At 39.4% G+C, this 25,175-nt stretch overlaps 1 protein-coding gene across 1 annotated transcript; it reads right to left on the bottom strand.

The window, feature by feature from the left end:
• Positions 1–715: 715 nt before the first annotated feature.
• Positions 716–24,002, bottom strand: HORMAD1 (HORMA domain containing 1). The gene is made up of 14 exons (XM_050930947.1): positions 23,788–24,002; positions 23,054–23,198; positions 22,801–22,864; positions 20,230–20,266; positions 19,710–19,730; positions 19,581–19,607; positions 15,261–15,328; positions 10,965–11,116; positions 9,735–9,991; positions 8,456–8,522; positions 5,970–6,046; positions 4,407–4,490; positions 3,193–3,291; positions 716–2,033 (listed from the first exon to the last, which is right to left on the bottom strand). The coding sequence occupies exons 1-14, from the start codon at positions 23,818–23,820 to the stop codon at positions 1,953–1,955; spliced, it is 1,212 nt and encodes a 403-aa protein (XP_050786904.1). The 5' UTR covers positions 23,821–24,002; the 3' UTR covers positions 716–1,952.
• Between the last annotated feature and the right edge of the window lie 1,173 nt (positions 24,003–25,175).

The raw sequence follows: 25,175 nt of genomic DNA, 5'->3' as shown, positions 1-25,175 counted from the left end.
CTGCCATCCGTAACTTCTGCACGGTGGACACCACTGAGAGGCTGGGTGGAGAAGACAGCATAGAATACACCCAGTGGCAACCAGGATCATGTGCAGGCTTTTCACAGACAATGCCTCCAGCCGTCACCTGCACAGATGAACCTGTCTCTCTTTATCCGGCCCACAAATGGCATGCAAAATGGCGTTTTGCATTTAGGAACCTTCCTAATTCAACCCTATGCAAGGAACTCTATTGCAGCTCCTGATATATTATGAATAGAATGTGTTCAGCTTAGATTTGTGCTTTAATACTAGGGCATAAATAGTACCTGCTAAGCCTTGCTTGTTTCAGCCAGAGTAATCTGTATGCACAGATGAAGATGGGTAAGCAGGGGTTCTCCTTTAAAACTGCAGCATAGGTCTGACCTCCAGAATGGACAGCAGAATTCCTGAGGTGTGACAGGTAAAGTCTGAACCAGGAAGTATTACACAGGGGGAAATGGGAGAATAGGAAAAGAGACAGGGTGCACTTGTTTGGTTTTGTTTTTTTCAGAATGCAAATAATTGTAGGAATCATACTGCATCAGTCCACATTATTATGCAAAATCTATAAAACAATATTTTTACTAATGTTCTCCGTTAAATTGTTCTCAAATACATTCAGATCCTGTGATTTTCCCTCTTAAAATAAAACAAACAGAACTATGTAGAGAGGCAATTTTTCTTCAACAGTACATATTTTATTTGGTCTGTAAAACCGGCAGACTCTAAAACAAGCAAGACACATCAAGTGAAAGTCCTCAGCCTTTATGAACTTTTTGTTAAAAAAGTCAATCATCTACTCAAATCAAATGTATGGGTCATTATATGTAACAAAGAGTCACAAATTATTAAACAACATTGTTTTAATTAGGAAATAGTATAAGAAGATATTCTTAGTTTAAAAGTTAAAATTCAAGGACAGGAATGTTTAGCTATTCAGATCTAATCCAAATACAGCAGTAGTTGTTACCTGTATTTATAAAGAGCATTATTCCAGTGGATTTAAAGTTATAAAGAGCAAACCAAATGTATTTTTTGAAAAAACATGCAATGGCACTGTTTCTAACAACTGCAATTAATCATTTCACATACATAAAAGCTGAGCTGTCTATATTTCAGATATTTAGTTATAGCCTGTTATAACTGGTACTACTGTAGTTGGCATAGCTGCCTAGCACACACAATATGATAACACTTAGCTGTTATATATATCTGGCATCAGAGCTGCATATGGATTCCTACATTTCAGTTCAAAATTAGGAACTAAAGACGTGAATGCTGTTTTTTCTTTTTTTAAGCTTGGGTGAAGTACCAATGGGAGAAATGAACACAATCAGGCCACCGGAAGTTTGCTTCTTAGAGATAATAAAAAAAGAGAAGCTATAGTATTATTATAGAATGACTACACAATTTTCTTAACCAAATTTCCTGACATAATTCTACCAAAACTCAAAATTCCAGTTAAGATTTTAGTTTTCGTGTTCAGTCCATAAGGCATGTTCTGAACAAAAAATTCTTAAACTTCTGAGTATGGTCCAGGAAAAGACACCAGTGGAAACTTTGCATTGTTTCACTTCCAAGAGTATACACTGTACACTAATAGGATTTCAGCAAAATCTCTAAAGAAAAGGTGTTACTGAAGGCTTCGCTAAAAATCTTCTTGCTTAAAAAGTTTTTCTCAGATCAGATGAATAGTTATGCCCTCTCTATCCTTCTAGACTGGAATACAACCCCCTTTAAAAAATAACTTTCAATTTGCAAGAATTGGGGCCTCTTGACAGAATTTTTCCTGTGTATACATTCTATGTTTGACTGCATATACAAACAAAAAAAGAACGTTAAATTATCTCTAATATTAACAATATTCATATTAAACAAAATGAAAGCTATATTGAGAAGAATTCTATAAACAAACAGCAGGGAGGTGATATCTAAAACCGCTCCTTTGGTTCACTAAATTTTCTCCTTTTCGGCAGTGCATCTTGACTAGAGGAGAGTTCGTACTGATGAACCTACCAAGAGAAAATACAGACTGCTTTTCAGTTCCCTGCTTTTCATAAACCGTGGCTCTTTCAGTTGTGTTAGGTATCTTAACATGGAAAAAGAACTTCATAACAAGAATCAACTATATGAAACGCAAAGCGGTGCAAAGAATATCCAATCCTTACAATGACATTTGTGCTCACAATTGTAAAGCTTGAGATAATATTTTGATAATAATCAGTTAAAATACAGGAACTTTCTCATGCACTATTGAAAGGAGGTTAAAAATTATTTATGATCTAAGGGCAAAGGCTCCTTTGTGACGCTGCTTCAAATGCAAGTAAAATTTTCCCAGAAGTTCCACTTTAACATCTAAAGCTAATGTTAAGTAGGTAGTGCATGTCATCAACCTGTCAAGACGCAGGGTTTGATTCTGATTACACTTACATTAGTTTTCACTCATTTAGCTCCACTGACGTAAATAAACCAGAAGTAACTCCACTGAAGTATAAAATAAGACCAGAATTTGGCCCTCACTCTTTACTTAACTTGTTGTGTTCTTTCTTATCTAAAGTCAGAGCTGGCTCCAGGCCCCAGCGCGCCAAGCGCGTGCTTGGAGCAGCATGCCGCGGGGGGCGCTCTGCTGGTTGCTGGGAGGACGGCAAGCGGCTCCGGTGGACCTCCCGCAGGCGTGCCTGTGGAGGGTCCGCTGGTCCCACGGCTCTGGTGGAGCATCCGCAGGCACGCCTGCGGGAGGTCCACTGGAGCTGAGGGACCGGCGAGCGACAGAGCGCCCCCCGCGCCGTGCCGCCATGCTTGGGGCAGCGAAACGGCTAGAGCCGGCCTTGTGTAAAGTAATTATGTTTGTATATCTTTAACTTTAAATAGTAACAATAATGAAAGGTTTATTTTCACAGACAAATACAGAAGTAGTAACTACGTACTTATTTCCATTTATTATTCTGCATACCCAAAAACAAAAATACTGAATGAGGTTTTGGGGTGGGATTAAAGAATGCTCATTTAAAACTGGTATAGTGATGAACAGCATCTTGAAAAAATCACCAGGCCTTTTTGCTTTATATTATGTATTTTATTTTCTATTTAGAGATATTCAATGCTTGTCACGATTATGTACAAAATATACAACAAATCCTTTTGCTTTCTGCATGCAATTTTAAAACTTACAAGTTTTTCAGACTCAGACCAATTTCTCTTCTTGGTTTCTCTAGAACACTTAGCTACTAAACGATTTTTGCAATGTTCCTGAGCCTGATTTTCACCAACCTTTACAGAAAGAAATTAACTATTAGTGTTAGAAGACGACACAGACAGCTATAAAGCAGCACACTGTGGATGCTATTGCTGTTCCCTAACCTGTGTTAAAAATTAATGAAGAGCTTTTCAGACATGGGACAAGGAAGGCATGATTTTCCTCTCTCAACTGTAAATGATTAAGGCTATTTCTTTATCTACTGAGACTGACAGCATTTGTCCCAGAACTTTTATGAGGAAAAGTAATCCATATACAAGAGCTATACAGCGGACCAAGGGTGAAGTGGCCATGCAGGCATATGTATGTACCTCTTGTCCACTGTGGAAAGCGTTTCTATACCAGCCCCATAAGGCCCGAGCAAAAGGCTGCAAGGGACTCTGGCCAGTAAAGGGGCCAAAGAATCCATGTTTACATGCATCAAGTGTCCCCCTAAACCTTACAAACTGGTGCAGGGGGCTAAGGATACTATTTCAGCCCATAGGCTCATAGCCACTGAGAGAGGAAGGGCACACGGACCACAGAGCAGGCCTGTACTGCCCCTGGGCTGAGGCTGGCTTGAGGTTTTCACCCCCAAAACTCCTCCTGTTCCATTTCTGTAAAGCCCAAATACTCAGGCGCCATATAGGTAGAGTAGACTTTTAAGAAGTTTAGCTACCACACATAAGCATGAATAAGCAAGCACTAATGGATTTTTCAAGACATGTACAAATCACACATCTGTGATTAGAATTCTGGCCCAGTATTTTATAAGAGATATGAAACAATACACTGGATTAAGTTCTCGTCTACCATAGGTCCACTGCAGTACATAGAATTAGGCTGGCAGAGAACACAAATAAATCCTCATGAATCCCTCTGAAATTATACAATTAAAAACCAAACACGGAAATAATTTTTAGAAATAGGCATTAACTTTTTGCCATTAGGAATACAAAAGTGTTGTTCATATTCCTAACATAAGAGCTAAATAAACCCAAACAAACTCTGAAGTGAATCCTGGTCCCAAAGAAGTCAATGGGACCAGAATTTCAATCCTGGACTGTAAATTGTATTTAAGCACGTAATTTCATTCTGTATTTGGAATAGAGAGTTTTTTGTTTTTGTTTTTTTTTTAAAGGATACTAACTGTGTTGATCTGAAATATTTTTCCACTTCTTGTCCTGCCCTCTGACACATCAAGTTCAGATGTCTTAATTGCTAACTGATCAACCTAAAATGGAAAATTAGCATTATTTCAAAATAAGAATTCTTTTAGGATTAAGAGGCAAATTAGGACACAAAGGGCTCAATCCTGCAAGATGCCAACTGCCTGTTTGCCCCAATCCATCACAGTACTTAAGCACAAGTAGTCCTATTGAAAGCATGTGCGTAAGTAAGTACCAGTGCCTGAATCAGTGCAATTGTTTTCAGTTATAGTCAGTCACTGGCTATTACCAAGGGGTCAATTTGCATTTGAGCCTCAAGGATCTGTAATAGAAGTAACTCCTGTTCTGTTTACATGTTACTACTCTCAGGGCTGGTCTACACTAGGGGAGAGGATCGATCTAAGATACGCAACTTCAGCTACGTGAATAGCATAGCTGAAGTCGAAGTATCTTAGATCGAGTTACCTACCGTCCTCAGGGCACAGGATCAACGTCCGCGGCTCCCCTTGTCAACTCTGCTACCGCCGTTCGCGTTGGTGGAGTTCCGGAGTCGACAGGAGCGCGTTTGGGGATCGATATACCGCGTCTAGATGAGACGCGATATATCGATCCCCGAGAAATCGATTGCTACCCGCCAATACGGCTAGTAGTGAAGACATACCCTCAGTGTTGTTTTCAGAGAGTACAATAAGAATGGTCATTATACCAATACCCAGATTTACCTTAGGCTTCCATCAACATCTAAAAGCAGAGATTTCTACTGAAGCTAAATGACTATTATGGATGTCACATAATTTTATTAAATTAAAGCCAAATAAAACAGAAATTTTGCCAGATGGTTCTAAGTGGTTGTTGATGGGAGTTCCCAGCCTGGAGGTTCCTTTTGGAAGTGTTTCCTTGAGTCCATCTCCTAGTATAAAGAGTTGGAGGGTGTTATATTGATAGTAGACTATCACTTGATTTGTATATATTTTATAATTAAAATATATTATACCATCTTTGGAATGTTGCCAGGCTGGACCTTTTGCTTAACAGGAGAGACTTGAAATCAATCACAAATACTTTCATATTTAAAGATCTGACTACTGCAATTCTTTACTTGCAAATGCAACCAGTAAATAGGTTTGTCTGTGTTAAAAAAAAAAAAAAAGACATTTCTAGAGGGAAGAGTCTTTATTAATGATGCATTATGATGATGGAACTCCATTTCTTTTCTGCTCATATCGCCCAGTCTGTCAGAAATGTTAAAACTGAAGAAACAGCTGTTTGCTATTGCTTTTAATTGATTTTTCACAATTTTGAATATTTGAGTCATTTTATTGTTAAACATCTTGTTCAGGACAAAATATACATGCATTTTATTGTTAATAATTATAGTTATAGCATACAATAACTTTATGTATAGAATCCCTTGTACATTAATTAATTGCTCAAGAGGCCTCAACATTCAAAATGTTAGTTTGAATAATAAAGAAATTTCACAAACCCTTAGGAAAAAGTATTTTAAGAGTAAGACTGGAAGAGCATATACCTAGCTTTTATACCTGAGAATTAGAAACGGGTTTATTCTGGCTTTCTTCAGACCTCATAAGTTCATTTTCTTCACAAGTTAAATTTAATTCTGTGAAAGATTTGTTAAAACATGTTCTAATATTAAATTAACAGCATTTTTACATTTTCGTTTTCAGACATCAGGGTGATATACATCTAATAAATGTGGCAGCCAGACAGACAGGATAGCCAGACACTTGGAAAAGGCTCTATTCTCCCATCTGTGCATGGAAGTAACTATTAACATTAGTGGGAATTCCTGTGCCTTGTCTTTAGCTCACTGGGCCTCATTCTCATTTACATGAAAGCCCCTTTACACTGACAGTAAAGGGGCATTAGTATAAATGAGAATCAGGCCCACTATATCCTGTTACTGCAAACAGGAAAGTAAAGAGACATTTATTTCTATGTAACACCGATTTATATAAAATGCCCTTAGAATCTGTGGGCTTGATTCTGCAGACTTGTAAGTAGTCCTTACTAACTGTCCCAAAGAATTCACTCACATTAATAAGGACTAACTGAGAGATTACGCATTACAGATCAGGCCCTGGGTCTTGTTGCAGTCATACTGTTGAAGACTCATGACGAGAGCTGACAAATTTCTGCTGAACTGATTTTATGATTAAAATAATAGGAGTACTTGTGGCACCTTAGAGACTAACAAATTTATTTCAGCATAAGCTTTCGTGGGCTACAGCTCATTTCTTCGGATGCATAGAATGGAACATACAGACAGAAGATATTTATACATACAGAGAACATGAAAAGGTGGAAGTACGCATACCAACTGTAAGAGTCCAATCAATTGAGATGAGCTATCAGCAGGAGAAAAAAAAACTTTGATGTGGTAATCGAGATGACCCATAGAAGGTGTGAGGAGAACTTAACATAGATATATGCCATCATGTGCCAGCAATGCCCCTCTGCCATGTACATTGGTCAAACCGGACAGTCTCTATGCAAAAGAATAAATGGACACAAATCTGACATCAGGAACCATAACATTCAAAAACCAGTGGGAGAACACTTCAACCTCTCTAACCACTCAGTGACAGACTTTAAGGTGGCAATTTTGCAACAAAAAAACTTCAAAAACAGACTCCAGAAAGAGATTGTTGAACTTGAATTAATATGCAAATTAGATACAATTAATTTAGGTTTAAACAGAGACTGGGAATGGTTGGGTCATTACACTAATTTAATCTATTTCCCTGTGTTAAGTTCTCCTCACACCTATGGCTCATCTCGATTATCACTTCAAAGGTTTGTTTTTTTTCTCCTGCTGATGATAGCTCATCTCAATTGATTGGACTCTTACAGTTGGTATGCGTACTTCCACCTTTTCATGTTCTCTGTATGTATAAATATCTCCTGTCTGTGTGTTCCATTCTATGCATCCAAAGAAGTGAGCTGTAGCCCATGAAAGCTTACGCTGAAATAAATGTTAGTCTCTAAGGTGCCACAAGTACTCCTATTCTTTTTGCAGATACAGACTAACACGGCTGCTACTCTGAAACCTATGATTAAAATGTTAGAGCTAAACCCTGCTCCTATCAACTGAAATGGAAGCACGATTTGGCCCTTATGCTATGTGCCAAGAATTCTGCACCACAAATTTGCAATAACAGGTAGTTGTCTGTTTTACTTCTGTAATGTTTCAGGGGAAAAAGTATGTTTTTTAGATAAAATCTCAAGTGATGTAGTACTTTTCTATTTTAAATATTAAACCTATTTTAACTGATAAGATATAAATAGAGCCCAGCAAAAATTCAGAACAGAAAAAATGAAAAGTGCATTTGACAACAGCATGCAAAAGCTTTGTAACATAAACCAGTGACATAAAAGAAAGGCATAGCAAATATATTACTAGTATTGTTGTGGGTTGAGCTAAACCTTGTTATAATCAGGGCATAACCACCAACAATAGCAGTAGCACCCAAAACACTGGCAAATGGAAAAAAATTGAGTAGAAGCTGAATCACATGGCCTAAGGAGTTTCAAATGTAAGGACTCAGGTTTTGATTGGTGGAACTCTTTTTCCTCGAGAGAGACAGACACCCAAAAGTAGCAAGAAAGCCAAGCAGACAGTACAGAAGTGCTGGTAATGTGGCCCTAAGAGAAAGCTATGAGAAAAATCTTTTGGCGCAGAGTGCTGGCTGGAAAGGCAAGTTTTGAATAGAAAGCAAAGGAATTTCTCCTGCTGTTTAATTCCTACTGAGTTCAGGGAAACAGGACTTTATGTATAATGTTTGTAAATAAACGAGATTATATCAAGAAAATCTGGGGCTCTATAATCAATTTCTTCTAATGGAAACAACATATAGGGCTCTGAACTTTGGCTATCCTGTGGATCAAAAGGGATAACAGTGTGTGTAAACTGAGTGTAGTACTATATGTTACATAGCCTACTTCTCATTTCAGCAACATAGGAATCAGGTGGCAAGAGCTGAGCTGTCCTGAACTGTATACTTATTACCTCCAACTTTTACAGATGTATTTGCATTTTTCTGAACTTCCATTTTATTATCTGCCACAAAATCTTCCTATATAAAAAAAGAAAAAGAAAGAAGATACTTTAAAATTTTATATTGTATTCTCAATGGAATAAAAATAATCATATAAAAACATTAAACTGAACTAATTAGATTTTGCCCTAAACTGCTAGGATGACGACCCGGGTCTTCAATCATGGCATTGTGTAATTATTAACACAAAACCTTAGCTTAGTGATCAGGACACCCACTATCCACCCAAAATCCTAAAATGTGTAAATAGGAAGTTAAGGAACATTTTCTTATATTCCCTGCCACTTTTATATTACCTATAAAACTGCCAATAACACACTCCATGAGATAGTCACTTTCATCTCCAACTGATACCAAAAACCAATCTGTACTCAGCTTAAAACTTTAACGGCAACCTCTTACACTCAAGTATCAACAGTTGCGCACATGTGACTGTCATATATTCCATGCCTGTGGGAAGTTAATCTGCCCTGGTTTTTGCCAAGATTGTGTCAAATAAAAACTTCGCTGCAACTTTAAATATGGCACGACTATTTTCCCACAAAAAATAGTTTAGTCTGTGCTCAGAATTACAAATAATAATTCCTCACATTTAGGACCCAATCTTGCAAATGGTTATGCATGCAAGTAACATTATTAATGTGACTAGTCTATTAAGTTCACTTATGTTAATCATATGTTTAAGTGTTTGCAGGATGAATGCCCTGTATAGCAAGGAAATCCAAAGTTAGACACTTAATCTGCCACCTACTACTACGATGCTACACAAATTTACCAATGCTAGTAACACTATATATCAGTTTAGGATATAAAATGAAGAATAACTGTTCAATTAAAATAACTGGGGAGATGAATTAGACATAATATAACTGAGCTGGAATTTATCCAGGACACCATGACTATCATGTACTCCCTTCCATTTTATGAAACATTGCATGGGATTTCATACTAAAGATACTGCAGCCCATCAGCACCATCATGTCGCACTAGTTCAATGTAGATCTCTGTTACGAAAATAAAAATGAACTGATTGCTCCAGTTTGAGCAGTAAAATTAAGAAGAGAAAAGATCTAAATGACTATATGTAATTTTATTTGAATTTTTTACCTGAATTTTTTATTAAAACTTTGCAGTAGTGGACAATATAAATGGTTACTGACCCTTTTCAAGAGAGTTCAAATTGTAAACATTTTGAATATAAATAGCATGTAGCAATGTCTGAGCCCTTACATTTATTTGCTGGTCCTGTTCTTCTGGATCATCTTTGTCCAGTCTGATTAACTGCGTAGGCACCTTACAGTCTCCTTGCTTTAGCATGTTTTTATCAAGATTTTCCATTCGTTCTCTCTCAGTTGTCACTTTAACTTTCAGCATATGAAAAGGGGTTGGCACCTCGCCCACATTTAGGTAAATAGGCTCCCCCTCAAATATCATTGTGTCACAATCACCCTCTTTAAAACCAGGAGGCTGGTAATCAGGTGGTGTAACTGCGGAAAATAATTCACAAAATATGCTGTTATATGATGAAGTGTGTTCTTACTCTTGGGAAAAAAAAGTTTTATACGTATCTGAATGAAACAGATTTTTTTCCTTTGAACAAACAGTATTACTCCAGCAAAGAATCCTGTGGCACCTTATGGATTAACAGACATTTTGGAGCATGAGCTTTCGTGGGTGAATACCCACTTCGTCGGATGCATGACGACGAAGTGGGTATTCACCCACGAAAGCTCATGCTCCAAAACGTCTGTTAGTCTATAAGGTGCCACAGGATTCTTTGCTGCTTTTACAGATCCAGACTAACACGGCTACCCCTCTGATACAGTGTTACTCCAAACCACAGTCTTTTTATTTATTTTTGTTCCATTTTTTATATTCCATATTCAGTTTGTACTAAAAAAACCTATTTTTCTACACAATAGAAAAAAATCTGATTAGAACATTTAATATACACAAAAAGATAACCTTGAAAAAACAATGACTGATATAAAACTCTGATTTTTTTTAAAAAAATTAAGTTATAAAAGCCATTTAAGTAGTATACAAAACTAGGTCTAACGTTCCCATCAAGAGTTTGGTCCTTGTTTAAACCTTTGAAATACACTCCTGCGTTTTCCTTAATAAAAATGCATCATGTTCAGAATGCTTCTGAAAATTGCATGCAGTCAAATTTCTCACTGTTTTAATTCCAAATGAACATACCGAGTTGCAGCTTTTAAATATCTAAGGTGAAATCTTGACACCACTAAAGTCATTGGCAAATCTCCCAATGATTTCAATATGGCCAGGATTTTACCCCAAGAACTCTGAAAACTCAGGACTATGCAGAGGTAAACACACATGAGAAAGCTAATATCTGTTTAGCTTTAACATTCATAAAAATTATGTAAAATGCTGTTTCAATCATTTAAAAGTATTTATTTATACACTAGATAAATCAAGATAATGTGGAAACAGTACCTTCATCATAATAAAAAAGCTTCATAGTCAAGCAGATATCATTAGGTAATGGGCCCAGATTCTGCATCAGAACATAAATCTTACGAATGAGGAGGATACTTGCTTTCTTGGTGTCTGTACATGTAATGTTGGAATCATTTCCTTTATTCTTACTAGGGATGAACAAAGTATTCAGCTCTTTTATGGGAAAAAATTGTTTCTAAATGTTATAAATATACCGTTACTTATAAATTACTATAAATATTTCAGGCAAGTGACTATCACACTATTAGCTATGTAAATCCTCGTAAAGTAAATTAGACTTGTGCATTCTCAGCACATTTTAGGATCAAGTCCTAAATCAGGGGCTTCAACTAGTTATGAAGACAACTACTGTACTTAATTAGAGAGAAAAAGCAGGTGAAAGAATATCTTTTATTGGACCAACTTCTGTTGGAGAGACAAGCTTTTGAGCCACACAGAGCTCTTCTTCAGTTCGGGAAAAGGTACTCTGAATCAGTGTCACAGCAAAATGCAAGGTGGAACAAATTGCTGACCATGAGTAGTTAGCACATATTCTAAGAGACCAAAGTGGAGTGACCTGTTAACACCTCTACAGTCATAGGACAAAAATGGTGATGTTAGCGCGTTACAGACTGTTGTAATAAGCCATAAATCCAGTGTGTCTGTTCAGTCCATGATTTTCAGCAGAGTTATGAATTTAAGCTCCCAGGCTCATCTTTTGAAACAGTTTTGCAGGTTTCCTTTGAGGATTAGGACAGATAGGTCAGAAAGCACTTATTTAAACACAAATCTCCCAGTGCTCTCTCCCCAGGACACAAGCTGCTCACTCATTTAACATATTTGGTCCCTGGTCCTCCAAAGACTTCACCTATGCTCAACTTTACGAACTATGAGTAGTCCCATTCAAATCATTAGCACTATTCACAGTGCATAAAGTTAAGTACCATATGTGTGTACATATCTGCAGGAATGGAATCTTGAAACATACCAGTTTCTCTCTCTCTAATATTGCAGGGTAAGAGTTTTTCAAATAATGTGTATAGTACAGTATGAGTGTAATTGTAGCCATGTCAGTCCCAGGTTATGAGACTGATAAGGTGGGTGAGGTAATATCTTTTATTGGACCAACTTCTGTGGATTAAAGAGACATCAAGCCACAGAGAGCTCTGGAGAAACCTGGACATTACTACATAACACCTGGACTTCATCAGTTTACCAAGACCACCCCTCACTGGAGCTGAATTAGCTATACTCTCCAAGGGACTGAACTTCTGCCCCACCATAGCACCTGATACAATACTAACATGTGGAGAACGAGAAGAATTCTTCCACCGTCGTCTCAAAGAATTATTTCACAACAGTGATGACACCAGTCACAATTACCATGTCCCCTCTGACAATCAATCATATGACTAGACACGATACAGCAGATGAAATCACCCTCTTGATCATTAAATTGATTGCTTTAGGAAAAAAATTGACTATGAAATCTTTAACATCACATCCACCACAATCTCTCCACAGCCAAGAGGAAAACTATAGAGTCCCTGAAATCTAACAACCAGATACTGATCAAGCCAGCAGACAAAGCCCCCCCCCACCATCATAGTCCTCAACCATGATGAATACCTTAACGAGGCCAGCCGACAACTCTCCAACACCATCTACTATGAAGAAATTAGAGAGGACCTTACACTACAATTTACCCAGAAACTTTAAGGATATCATCGAATCAAATGAGAAACTCATCCCCCACAAACCCAGTCCAGGGACCGTCTGCATGCTTCCCAAGATACACACACAAGGGACTTCAGGCAGACGATATCAGGACCCATAGAAACCATCCTCAAACTGGGAACAGCCATGGGTACTAGGATGGCTTCTCAAAATTCCAGCTTCTTCACGGGCCAGCCTGAAGAATTATTTCTGGACAGATGCACCACAAAACCAATGATATACCAATGATATATGGATCAATCATATTTTCATCCTCTGGTTAGATGGCTTAAACTCCACCACAACTCCAGAAACCACCACCCATCCATTAAATCAGGGGCGGGCAAACTTTTTTGCCTGAGGGCCGCATCGGGTTTCGTAAGTTGTATGGAGAGCTGGTTAGGGGAGGAGGTTGTGGCCCAGCCCCCACCTCCTATCTGCCCCCCGCCACTGGGACTCCTGCCCCATCCAACCTCCCGTTCCCTGTCCACTCATTCTATACCTGACTAGGGCTGTCAAAAGATTGAAAAAATTAATCGCGATTAATCACGTGATTAATGACACTGTTAAACAACAGAATACAATTCATTTAAAGATTTTTGGTTTTTTCTACATTTTCAAATATTTGATTTCAATTACAAGAGAATATAGTGTACAGTGCTCACTTAATATTTATTTTTGATTACAAGTATTTACACCGTAAGAAAACAAAAGAAATAGTATTTTGCAATTCACCTAATACAAGTAGTGCAATCTCTTGAACTTACAAATGTAAAATTATGTACAAAATAAACTGCATTCAACAATAAAACAATGTAAAATTTTAGAGTCTGCAAGTCCATTCAGTCCTACCTCTTGGTAAGCCAACTGCTCAGACAAAGAAGTTTGTTTACATTTGCAAGAGTTAATGCTGCCCGTTTCTTGTTTATAATGTCACCTGAAAGTGAGAACAGGCATTCTCATGGCACTGTCATAGCTGGCATCACAAGATATTTATGTGCCAGATGTTCTAAAGATTCATATGTCCCTTCATGCTTCAACCACCATTCCAGGGCACACGCGTCCATGCTGATGACGGGTTCTACTCAATAACAATCCAAAGAAGTGTAGACCAACGCATGTTTATTTTTATTATCTGAGTCAGATGCCACAAGCAAAAGGTTGATTTCTTTTTTTGGTGGCTCGGGTTCTGTAGGTTCTATCTCAGAGTGTTGCTCTTTTAAAACTTCTGAAAGCATGCTCTACACCTGTCCTGATCAGATTTTGGAAGGCACTTGAGATTGTTAAATCTTAGGTCGAGTGTTGTCGCTATCTTTAGATATCACATTGGTACCTTCTTTGCGTTTTGTCAAATCGGCAGTCAAAGTGTTCTTAAAATGAACCACATGTGCTGGGTCATCATCCAAGACTGCTATAACATGAAATATATGGCACTGGTGAGGCCACATCTGGAGTACTGTGTTTAGTTTTCGGCCCCCCACTACAGAAAGGATGTGGACAAATTGGAGAGTCCAGCCAAGGGCAACAAAAATGATTAGGGGGCTGAAGCACATGACTTATGAGAGGCTGAGGGAACTGAACTTATTTAGTCTTCAGAAGAGAAGAGTGAGGGGGGATTTGATAGCAGCCTTCAGCTACCTAAAGTGGGGGTTCCAAAGAGGATGGCGCTCGGGTGTTCTCAGTGGTGGCAGATGACAGAACAAGGAGCAATGGTCTCAAATTGCAGTGGGGGAGGTTTAGGTTGGATATTAGGAAAAACTTTTCCACTAGAGGTTTTTAAGGCCTGGTTTGACAAAGCCCTGGCTGGGATGATTTAGTTGGGGTTGGTCCTGCTTTGAGCGGGGAGCTGGACTAGATGACCTCCTCAGATCTCTTCCAGCCCCAGTCTTCTGTGATTCTAATAAGAGGGCAGCATTATCTCCTATAAATGTAAACAAACTTATTTGTCTTAGTGATTGGCTGAACGAGGAGGAGGACTGAGTGGACCCGTAGGCTCTGACGTTTTACATTGTTTTGTTTTTGTACACTTATTGATTTCAGTTACAACACAGAATATATACATGAAAATGTAGAAAAACATCCAAAACATTTATTAAATTTAAATTGGTATTCTATTGTTTAACAGTGTGATTAAAACTGCAATTAATTGTGATTAATTTTTTTAAAATCTCAATTAATTTTTGGAGTTAACTGCAATTGACAGCCCTACTTTCTACGTTTTTAATTATTTGTCTTAATATATGCAAATTCCTAAATCTAGATAGCACTTTTTAAAAAGTACTAACCCCAAACCATCTCTGTGTGTGCACACTTGTGCAGGGGAAACCAGAAAGGGAAGACAGAGGGCACTGTGAAATCTGTACATTAACTAGAGTACTAAGTAATATATCCTGCTAAAATGATAATGTACCTTCAAGATTGGTACAGCTGGAAAGTATGTTTCCTTACTGAACTTCATCTTAAGAGTCAGCTTCCAAAATCAAACAAAAGATAAGAAATTACACCAACATGTTAGCTCAACCTATTATAGAAAGATATTGTTAATTGCATAGCAGAGAGAAACCAGGAAGACAATACCTGGTGAAATCCATTACCGGCCCATTGTTGGTGTATTTGAATTTGAACTGATAACATTCTGTAACTGTCTAAACACAAAACACAGTAATTATGGATCTAACACATACAGTATTATTTGTTAAGAAGTGAAATACAATATTTTTTCCTATTTTCGGAAATATACTAGCCTTGCATGCTTTTTAAACTGATGTCTACATGTCAAGACAAAGTTATAATCCCTCATTACAATGACATTTCCATGGATTATAGCAGTGGTTCTCAATCTATTTATCATTGTGGGCCACAGTCAGAGGTGAAAGTAAGCTGGTATGAGCTAGTACCGAGGAGGACCTGTAAGAAAAGGAAACTGACTGAGGGAGGTAAGAATAGTTTAAACTCAGCTGTTCCCTGATGGTTCAGCCCCCAGGGCTAGGTTTCTGGCCTCCTTGTTAATTTCACTCACAGTAGCTGGGGGGAGGGGGCCAAGGGGAGGGTGTGTTTGACCATGGCAAGGGCATTGCCTGTCTGCCCCCAGGGATGAGGGGATTTCTCCTAGTAATATACACAACAAATACAAGCATTTGGCTGCACAGCTTAAATCCTGAGCTAATAAAAGCAGGTGGAAGGGGAAAACTCACTGTCACATTGGTTCTTGTCTCCTCCCTCCCCCTCCTCCAGCCAGGCTGCAGACAAGGCTCTGAATTCCTCCCCATTCCCCCCAGCAGGGGGTTTCTTCTAGGCTCTAGCTTGCAGTAGACTGGCTGAGATGCCTGCTATTGCTGCCTGCAAAAGAACAGTTTAAACTCAGCCGTTCCCTGTGCAGTTCAGTGCCCAGAGTTAGGAGCCATTTCTGGCATCCTTGTTAATTTCACTCCCAGTTGTTGTTGGGTGTGTGTGACCATGGCAAGGGCAGTTCTTTTCTGCCCCCAGGATGAGGGGATCTCCTAAACACAATCAAAATCAGGAACCATTTCCAAGTTCAAATCTATCCCATTCCCTCCCCAGCAAAGGATCATGGTTGTGATGGCCAAACTGCTTGTAGATCCTCTTTGAAATGTTACTGTTTAAAAAAAAAAAACAACAACAAAAAAACATGAAGAACATGGTGGAAAGATGTGTCATGATGATTAGGGTTTATTTTGGGCAAAGCAATTTTGCTAAAGCAACTAAAGCTTTACAGGGAAAGCAAATAGCCCCCATAGACAAAACTACAAAGGGATTGGAGGGGAAAACAATATTCGGAGAAATTATTGAGCCTCCTTTGAAAGAAATAATAGTTTTCATTCCAATCCACCCTCTTTCTATATTGATTTAAACACCTGAAATGTCCTTAGGACAGCAGGTGCAATCTCAGACCTCTGTTTTGTCCTGCCTGCAGAGTGCAGAGGCTGAAACTGATAAAACTTTCTTTAAATATCTTGTATATTTCATGAAGGCTATTCCAGTTGTTCTTCATTCACCCCTGACTTTCCCTTCCTCTTCTCCTCCCCCCCCCCCGGCTCCCGGCTCCCTTGCTGTGGTTTTTGCCTTGGTTACTTACTCCTTGGCACACCCAGCCCAGTGGCACCTGCTGGCCCTCTGCAGGCAGCAGCCCACAGGGGCCGGTTGCTGAGGTCACTGCTGGTCGGTGGCAGGCTGCAGCTGCATTGTTTGTGACACATTCACACACATACACACAGTATGTATGTGTATGTATGAATGTGTGTGTCACAAACAATGCAGCTGCAGCCTGCCGCCGACCCCAGCAACCGGCCCCTACTACTGTATTTTAGTAGTATTGGAGATCCCCTCATCCAGGGGGCAGAAAAGAACTTCCCCTGCCATGGTCACACACAGCTTACCCGTGCCCCCTCCCCCCAACAACTGGGAGTGAAATTAACAAAGATGCCAGAAACCATTCTTAACCCTGGGGGCTGAACCATCAGGGAACTGAGGGCTTGGCTACACTGGAGAGTAGCAGCGCTGGTGGTGGGTTTACAGCGCTGCAACTTAGTAACTGTCCACACCTGCAAGGCACATACAGCGCTGCAACTCCCTGGCTGCAGCACTGGCTGTACACCTGGTCTGCTTGGGGTGTAATGATTGCAGCACTGGTGATGCAGCGCTGCTCATCAAGTGTGGCCACCAAAAGCGCTGTTATTGGCCTCCAGGGTATTAGGAGGTATCCCAGAATGCCTGCTCACAACAAACGGGAAGAATGGCTGAACTCCGAGCTCCTCCGAGCTGCTTATCTAAAAACAAACACAGCTCCTGTTTGCTCGAGGAAGTGAGGGGAGGCAGGCAGGGGAATTGCTTTGGAAGGTTCACAGCTGTTTGCTTGAAGAGAGAAGTCACACAGCAGAGGGGGAGCGGGGAGTCCGTGTTGAGCAGCTGCTTATGTGGTCTGAAGGCTATTTAGGAGTGCATAATTTGCATTTAGTGAATAAGAGAGGGTGGGGGAAGGGCTCAAGACTTTTAAATTGATTGCAGTTTGGTGATGTGTATGTTCCAGTCCTTAGAACTTGCAAGGCAGGGAGCTGACAGATCCAAAAATCCACTCTCTCCCCTACGTTCCCCCTCACCCCCCTTTTTTGAAAAGCACGTTGCAGCCACTTGAACGCTGGGATAGCTGCCCACAATGCACCACTCCCAACAGCGCTGCAAATGCTGCAAATGTGGCCACAGTGCAGCGCTGGTAGCTGTCAGCGTGGCCACACTGCAGCGCTTTCCCTACACAGCTGTACGAAGACAGCTGTAACTCCCAGCGCTGTACAACTGTAAGTGTAGCCATACCCTCAGTTTAAACTGTTCTTATGCAGAAGGCAGTCTCCCTGCTACAAGCCAGAGGGAAGTCTCTGCAGCAGCTGCTGAGTGCCAGGCAGGGAGAAAGCACAGAGCCTAGCATCGGCAGCCTGGCTGGAGGAGGAGAAGGGAAGACACAGAAAAATGTGACAGTGAGTTTTCACTTTTTCAGGCTTATTCCAATAGTAAAGTTTTATTACAGACAGTACTGGTAGTAGTAATAGTAGATTTATTTTCTCTATCTATGTCATGCAATGGGAGGGATCCATGAAGTACAGAGGAGAAGTGGGTGGGTTGCTTGTGATTGGACCATATGGGTAAGAAATGTAATTACTTTCACCCCTGCCCAAACCCCAAAGCTCCCAGCCGCCTCTGCAGCTGGTAGCTCTGGGATTAATTTAAAGGGCCTGGCTCCTACCTTCAGCCGAATCCCTGAGCCCTTTAAATCCTGATTTAAAAGCCTCAGGATTTAAAGGCCCCACCTCTTCTGATAGAGGCCACGCCTCTTCCAGTTGAGGCCCCTCCCCCTCCGCAGGACTCTGGAGTACCAGTAAGTCCATTAAGTTACTTTCACCCCTGGCTGCAGTGTTACCTGGGCTGCAGATTGAGAACCACAGCGCCCCCCTCCCTCCAACAGATCCCTATACCCAACACCCCAGCTGCCTACAGACCCCTCCACAGAGTGAGACCAGCAGCAGAGACCACAGGGCAGACCCTACCCCTTGACCCCACCACACGGCAGCCCGGAGCCCAGACCCTACTGGGCAGCAGGACAGCTCCAAGTCTGGATCCCGCCAGGAGGGGCCAGGCAGCTCTGAAACCTGGACTCCACCATGCAGGGCAGAGCAGCTAGGCCCCCCAGGCAGGGGGCCAGAACCCCAAGGCTCAGCCAGGCAGCCTTGGCCCTGAACCCCACAGCGCCAGATGATGGGGCAGCCTGCACCCCCGACACCACAGGCCAAGTGGCCTTTAGCACACAGCTGTGGCCCAGCTTTGTGCTAACAGGGCCACATGCAGCACACAGGTTGAAAACCACTGGATTATAGCTTTCTAATGTCATAATGATTCATTCTGACTTTTTTTATGCACGGCTTATTTATACAATTGTTGTTGCCATCAAATAAAATCAATGTCAGTAGTCTCTTCCAGCCGCCATATATTATAAGAAAAAAAAAAAACACGGTCCAAAAATGTCATATACACCATACAGAGCTAGAGTGACACCTAGTGGCTCATAAAATTATGTTTGGCTTGAAAGAATTCATGGAATTTACTATACAGAATTAGAAAGAAACTCCTCTTATAAGCAGTTCATTACATAATTTGTTCCCCATGAGATTTTTGCACTTTCCTTTGAAGTGTCTGGTGCTGGTTACTGTCAGAGACAAGATACTGAACTAAATATCAGCTATGGCAATTCTTGTGTTACGATATAACTTATTTAGAGAAATAATAGTGTGAATTTGGACCAAATGTGAAATATTCTATATGCCTGTATATGCAAATTTCAACGTGAATATTACTATCAGCAGTCAACCTTAAATATTATATTAAATTTACCTGAGGGTCTTCTGCATGAGCGTAAACCTATATTTTAAAAATAAATAATATAAATATGAGAATAAATAAATACAGTGAATATAAATACACTTATTTTGAAAGCTGTGTAAATATTTTAAAGATACTTACTGCTAGGACAACCATTCTTAGCTGTTTAAAATGTAATTAAGGAAAGAAAAACAATAAATTAAATGTAACCTATAAAATAATCCTGCATACCAATTTATAGTACAGATTCAAAAAAACAAAACAACAAGTGGAAATTAGGGCCCTGGTTTAGGAAAGCATGTTTACATCCATCTCTATGTAACAAAGGGTATACGCATGTGCTTAACTTTAAGCAAACACCGTTGACTTCAGTGCTTTGCTGAATCAGGGCATCAGAAATTTTTCCAAAGTCATATCTCAGGCATCTAGTGCCAAATCCTCAGATGGTATAAACAGGGCAGAAGTCTTTACATCAAGACTTATGGGCCACACTCTGTGAGATGCTGACTACCTGGAATTGCCATTAATTTTCACATCTGGCTAAACAGCAGTTATTTTGTAAACAGTAGCCCCAAAACCACAAGAGGCAGCTATTAGCAGTATACAAATGCATAATGTTACAGTATATTAAAATATAACAAAATTATGCTGGAAGACTTACATATTTTTTCTGCAAAGCATCATAGCATCCTAACATCCTGTAAAAATAAAATAATATTATTACTAATTACCATTTTGATTTGTGTCTGATTACATAAAAATTCCTACAAAAACAAAACAAAAACAAAGAAATCATGTCAATCCAACCTGGTAGCTTTCTCTGACAGGGTAACAAGCCTTGTGGATGGAGGGAAGCAGCGGATGTGGTATATCTTGACCTTCTCATAAACTAGGGAAATGCAACCTAGATGGAGGTACTATAAGGTGGGTGCAAAATTGGTTGGAAAACTGTTCCCAGAGAGTAGTTATCAGTGGTTCAGTGTCAGGCTGGAAGGCCATAATGAGTGGGGTCCCACAGGGATCAGTTTGGGTCCAGTTCTGTTCAATATCTTCATCAATTATTTAGATAATGGCATACAGAGTATACTTATAAAGTTTGTGGATGATACCAAGCTGGGAGGAGTTGCAAGTGCTTTGGAGGATAGGATTAAAAATCAAAATGATCTGGACAACTGGAGAAATGGTCTGAAGTAAATAGGATGAAATTCAATAAGAACAAATGAAAAGTACTCCATTTAGAAGGAACAAACAGTTGCACACATACAAAATGGGAAATGACTGCCTCGGAAGGAATAATGCAGAAAGGGATCTGGGGGTCATAATGGATTACAAGCTAAATATGAGTCAACAGTGTAACACTGTTGCAAAAAAAGCAAACATCACTCTGGGATATATTAGCAGGAGTGCTGTAAGCAAGACACAAGAAGTAATTCTTCTGCTCTACTCTGATTAGGCCTCAACTGGAGTACTGTGTCCAATTCTGGGCACCACATTTCAGGAAGGATGTGGGTAAATTGGAGAGAGTCCAGAGAAGAGCAACAAAAATGATTAAAGGTCTAGAAAACATGAACTAGGAGGGAAGATTGAAAAAAAATTGGGTTTGTTTAGTCTGGAAAAGAGAAGACTGAGAGGGGACATGATTACAGTTTTCAAGTATGTAAAAAACAAGTTGTTACAAGAAAGAGGAAGAAAAATTGTTTTTCTTAACCTCTGAGGATAGGACATGAAACAATGGGCTTAAATTGCAGCAAGGGGGTTTAGGTTGGACATTAGGAAAAACTTCCTAACTGGAAGGGTGGTTAAACACTGGAATAAATTGCCTTGGGAGGTTGTGGAATCTCCATCATTGGACATTTTAAAGAGCAGGTTAGACAAACACCTGTCAGGAATGGTCTAGATAATTAGTCCTGCCATGAGTGCAGGGGACTGGACTACATGACCCCTAGCGGTCTCTTCCAGTTCTATGATTCTATGAAAATGATATTCTTGTGTTTATACTTCTTAATTTTATACAATTTTATATAATGAAATACAGAAGTAATAAACAATGCTTATTCCATTAGTTTTGTCTTTTTATTTGTATTAACAGACAAAATTAACTATAATGTTTGCAACATCCAAAAACATACCTGGCTCTTTACAGAACAAGTACAAATTTAATTAAATTGTATGCCTGCCATTATCAAACACTAACATGTTTTCATAAATCAGCTGACGAGTTTAACTATTTCACTTAAGTCTATGCATCTTTTAAGCACAAAAACCAATATAATTTTTAGTCTTGGTATGTTTATTTAAAAACTTTAATTGCATTTTACGTAAAAAATATGCAAAAGAGATACCAAAATATATAGCCAAGAACTCATCAATAATTTACCATAACCCAATAGAACATTAGAAGAAGAGAATAAGAACCAGTCTTACACAGTATATACAAGATACTTACTAATACATATTCAGCTACAGATTTTTAAACACTAAACTCTTATTTTTTGTCAAGCTTGAGAACATAATCCTCAAGTTTAAAAGTTACAGAAATACAGTAGGTGTAATGTTAATGAAAATATTGCGTCCCAACCTCGACCACTAAAGAATGAGGGCACTTTGGGCTGTCATTTATAAGAGTGAAAAGTGAGTATAAAGCACTACTGTTCTGATTCGGTAGCATTTTACATCCACACTGTACTGGAGAAAATGACTACAACACAGAGCAACAAAGAATCAGGTCCTGAGAGAACCGTGAGAACAGGCAACAGTGGATATAGGGACACACATTCTTGGCATGAAAATAATTTTTGCAACAATTTGTTTTACCCCAGTTCAGCAGGATGCTTCAGGATGTGCATAACTTAAAATGTGAGTCATCCCATTGGCTTCAAAAAGACTACTCACATGTGATGATCATAATGGTCCCTTCTGAACTTAAAGTCTATGAGTCTATGTTTCAGGTCACAAATATGCTTAAATACCTTGCTTATATGAGTCCCAAGATTGTAAATCTTTCCATAAAACCAAATGTGAAAGTTAAACTCATCACATGGTACTGAAATGTATAAATTCTGATTTTTCAATGTGCAAAGTCTGTATACCAAAACAGTAAATACTAAGCATTAAATACATCAAATGACCAGTACACACTAACAGTGAGTGAACAATTTTTCTTTTACTAGAGAGCTAATTTTCAGACTTGACATGTTATAATAATGTTATGAATGCTACAGAATCAACATACCATTTCACCAACTGAGTGGATCCAGGACAGTTTTTGTCTTCCCTCAAAATCTTGACACAGAGGTCTGAAACAAACGAATAAATTTTAGTTAGAAAAGTACAGCTACAATACTAAATTACAAATTACTAAATTACAACACTAAAGTACAGATACAACACTAAATTAAATTAGCTCAAATAAACTCTCTAAAATTCTTTGTCACGAGAACAGAAAAATATTTTATATCAAAGGAATCTCAGAAACAGCATGTTACCATCTAGATATCTTGTTCCATAGGCACATTCTGGAAAAATTCCTCTTAGGTAAGTAATGCAGGATACTGCTACTGCTAGGAGCCTCTTCACCAATATCAAAGACTGCTGTTCAGTACATATTTTATTAGGAAATATTACTGCACTCTAAAATTAAAAGAGAGAGAGGAATAATCTCGAGTATACAGGGGAGTTTATTTTCATTCTTTTGCCTTTCAAATACTGAAAACAAATAAAATGCCTCATCTTACTAGCCAAATGTACATAGGTCTACCAATTTTATTTTAATGTTAAAGGAACTAACGGAGCATTTTTCAACAAATAATCTCCATCCTTCTCTTGTTCACTTCCCTTGTTGAACATCATCACTATCACGTTATGATAGCCTCCAGTCATGTAAAGAGAAACACTAACTTTTTGCACTGTAAATAATTCTACTGACTTGAATGTGAAGATTCACTGTGCATAAAGCAGTATCAGGACCTTATTGTTTAACTGAACCCTGTGATCTTTTACAACTGTGCATAGTTCAATGAGACTACTTAGGGCAATAAGGACTACTCCTGAGTAACATCTTCTATTTATAAAGGAACAAATTATGAATTTGAAATACTCAAGTGTAATTAGCTGCAGGGATAATTTTGGGCAATAAAATAGTCCTAAAAGTAATTAGTTTGTACACCTGACTACTGCAATCAAGTGTGCCAAAAATACACTGAAATAAATGGAACCATACCATAGAATTTCTTTGCATCTGGGCAGTTGCCATATTGTCAATCTTTTCCTATCTGTTAATAAAATTGGGATGTTAGCATGGTTAGTTTGCACTCTGATAAAATATACACATGTAGATCCTGTCCATTCAGTTTTCAGAACACTGGCCCAGATCTACCAAGGTATTTAGGCTCCTAGGATCTATGGAAACCAATGCAAGTCAGAAGCCTAAATGCAAACCTTTACTCACATGAACAATTTTTATTCATGTACGTAATCCCATTGATTTAAGTGTGACTACCTATGTGAATGAGGATCACTCATGGGAGTAAAGATCTACAGTCTTTAGCCTGGTTTACAGTACACACTTCTGTTGATACAACTACGTCAGCCAGGGATGCAATGAATGCAGGCAGAATTCCCTAGTGTAGATGCAGCTATACTGACAAAACGCACTTTTCCTAATATAACTTGTTTTGCTCAGGTGAAATGATTTTACTAATGGTACAAAACACAGCTGTGCCAGTATAACTGCATCCACGCCAGGTGCTGTCTACACTACAAAATTAGATCAACTCAGCTACATCACTCTGGAGTTTGAAACATCCACACCTGAACAACATAATTAAGCCAATCTAGGTCTCTGTGTAGACAGTAGTAGGTTGATAGAAGAATTCTTCAGTGGACCCAGCTATTGTTTCTCAGAGGGGCACATTACCTATGCCAACAGGAGAACCCCATCCATCAGCATAAGAAGCATCTATGCCAGTGTTTCTCAACCCATATCTTGCTTGCAGCCCGATCAGCACAAAGCTGTGGACCATGGGACATCCTCAGGGCCACACAGGTAGCATATAGTGTGGATGCAACCCATATAACATACAGACAGCTGCATATACGGCCCACAACGATAAACAAGTTGAGAACCACTGATCTGCGCTGTAATGTTTTAAGTGTGGCCCAGCCCTATTATTGCTTCTCCAGCATAGTAAGCCAGTAACCAGGCTCCTAGTGTAGTTGTGGCCTTAGGTCTGGTCTACTCTTAAAAATTAATCGTCCTAGCTACGTCGCTGAGGCCCGGGAAACTTTCCACACCCAAAGCGTTCTAGTTAGATCAACAGAACCATCCGTGCCCAGCCCCCGGCAGGTTGGCAGAATTCTTCCAGGCACCTGGTCACCGCCCCTCAGGGAGGTAGATTACCCACACCGATACGGAGAGCCCATTCCCAACACAGGGCACGGCCACACTACGGTGCTACCCGTGACTGTGCCGCTCTAGGGCGGACGTGCCCTACAACCTGGGAGTCTGCTTTAAAGGGCTCCTTTGGCATCAGGCGCTGCCCTAGACAAAATGGAGGGGGGGCTGCAGCTGGGCAAGGGAAAGAGACTCACTGGGCAAAGGCAGTACAG

The sequence above is a fragment of the Gopherus flavomarginatus genome, chromosome 20 (genome assembly GCF_025201925.1).
Source record: "Gopherus flavomarginatus isolate rGopFla2 chromosome 20, rGopFla2.mat.asm, whole genome shotgun sequence".
In the NCBI taxonomy this organism is placed as follows: Eukaryota; Metazoa; Chordata; order Testudines; family Testudinidae; genus Gopherus; species Gopherus flavomarginatus.
The sequence above is the reverse complement of the archived record's forward strand: the minus strand, read 5'-3'. Positions and strand labels throughout refer to the sequence as shown.

What these genes read in the sequence shown, in the direction of transcription:
- HORMAD1 (XM_050930947.1), bottom strand. Translation starts at nt 23,820, where the DNA reads ATGGCAACTGCCCAGATGCAAAGAAATTCTATG. An exon ending in AGATGCAAAGAAATTCTATG is followed by an intron (nt 23,199 to 23,787) that starts GTATGGTTCCAT and finishes TTTTAATTTTAG; the next exon opens with AGTGCAGTAATATTTCCTAA. An exon ending in TAAGAATGGTTGTCCTAGCA is followed by an intron (nt 19,608 to 19,709) that starts GTAAGTATCTTT and finishes TTTAAAATATAG; the next exon opens with GTTTACGCTCATGCAGAAGA.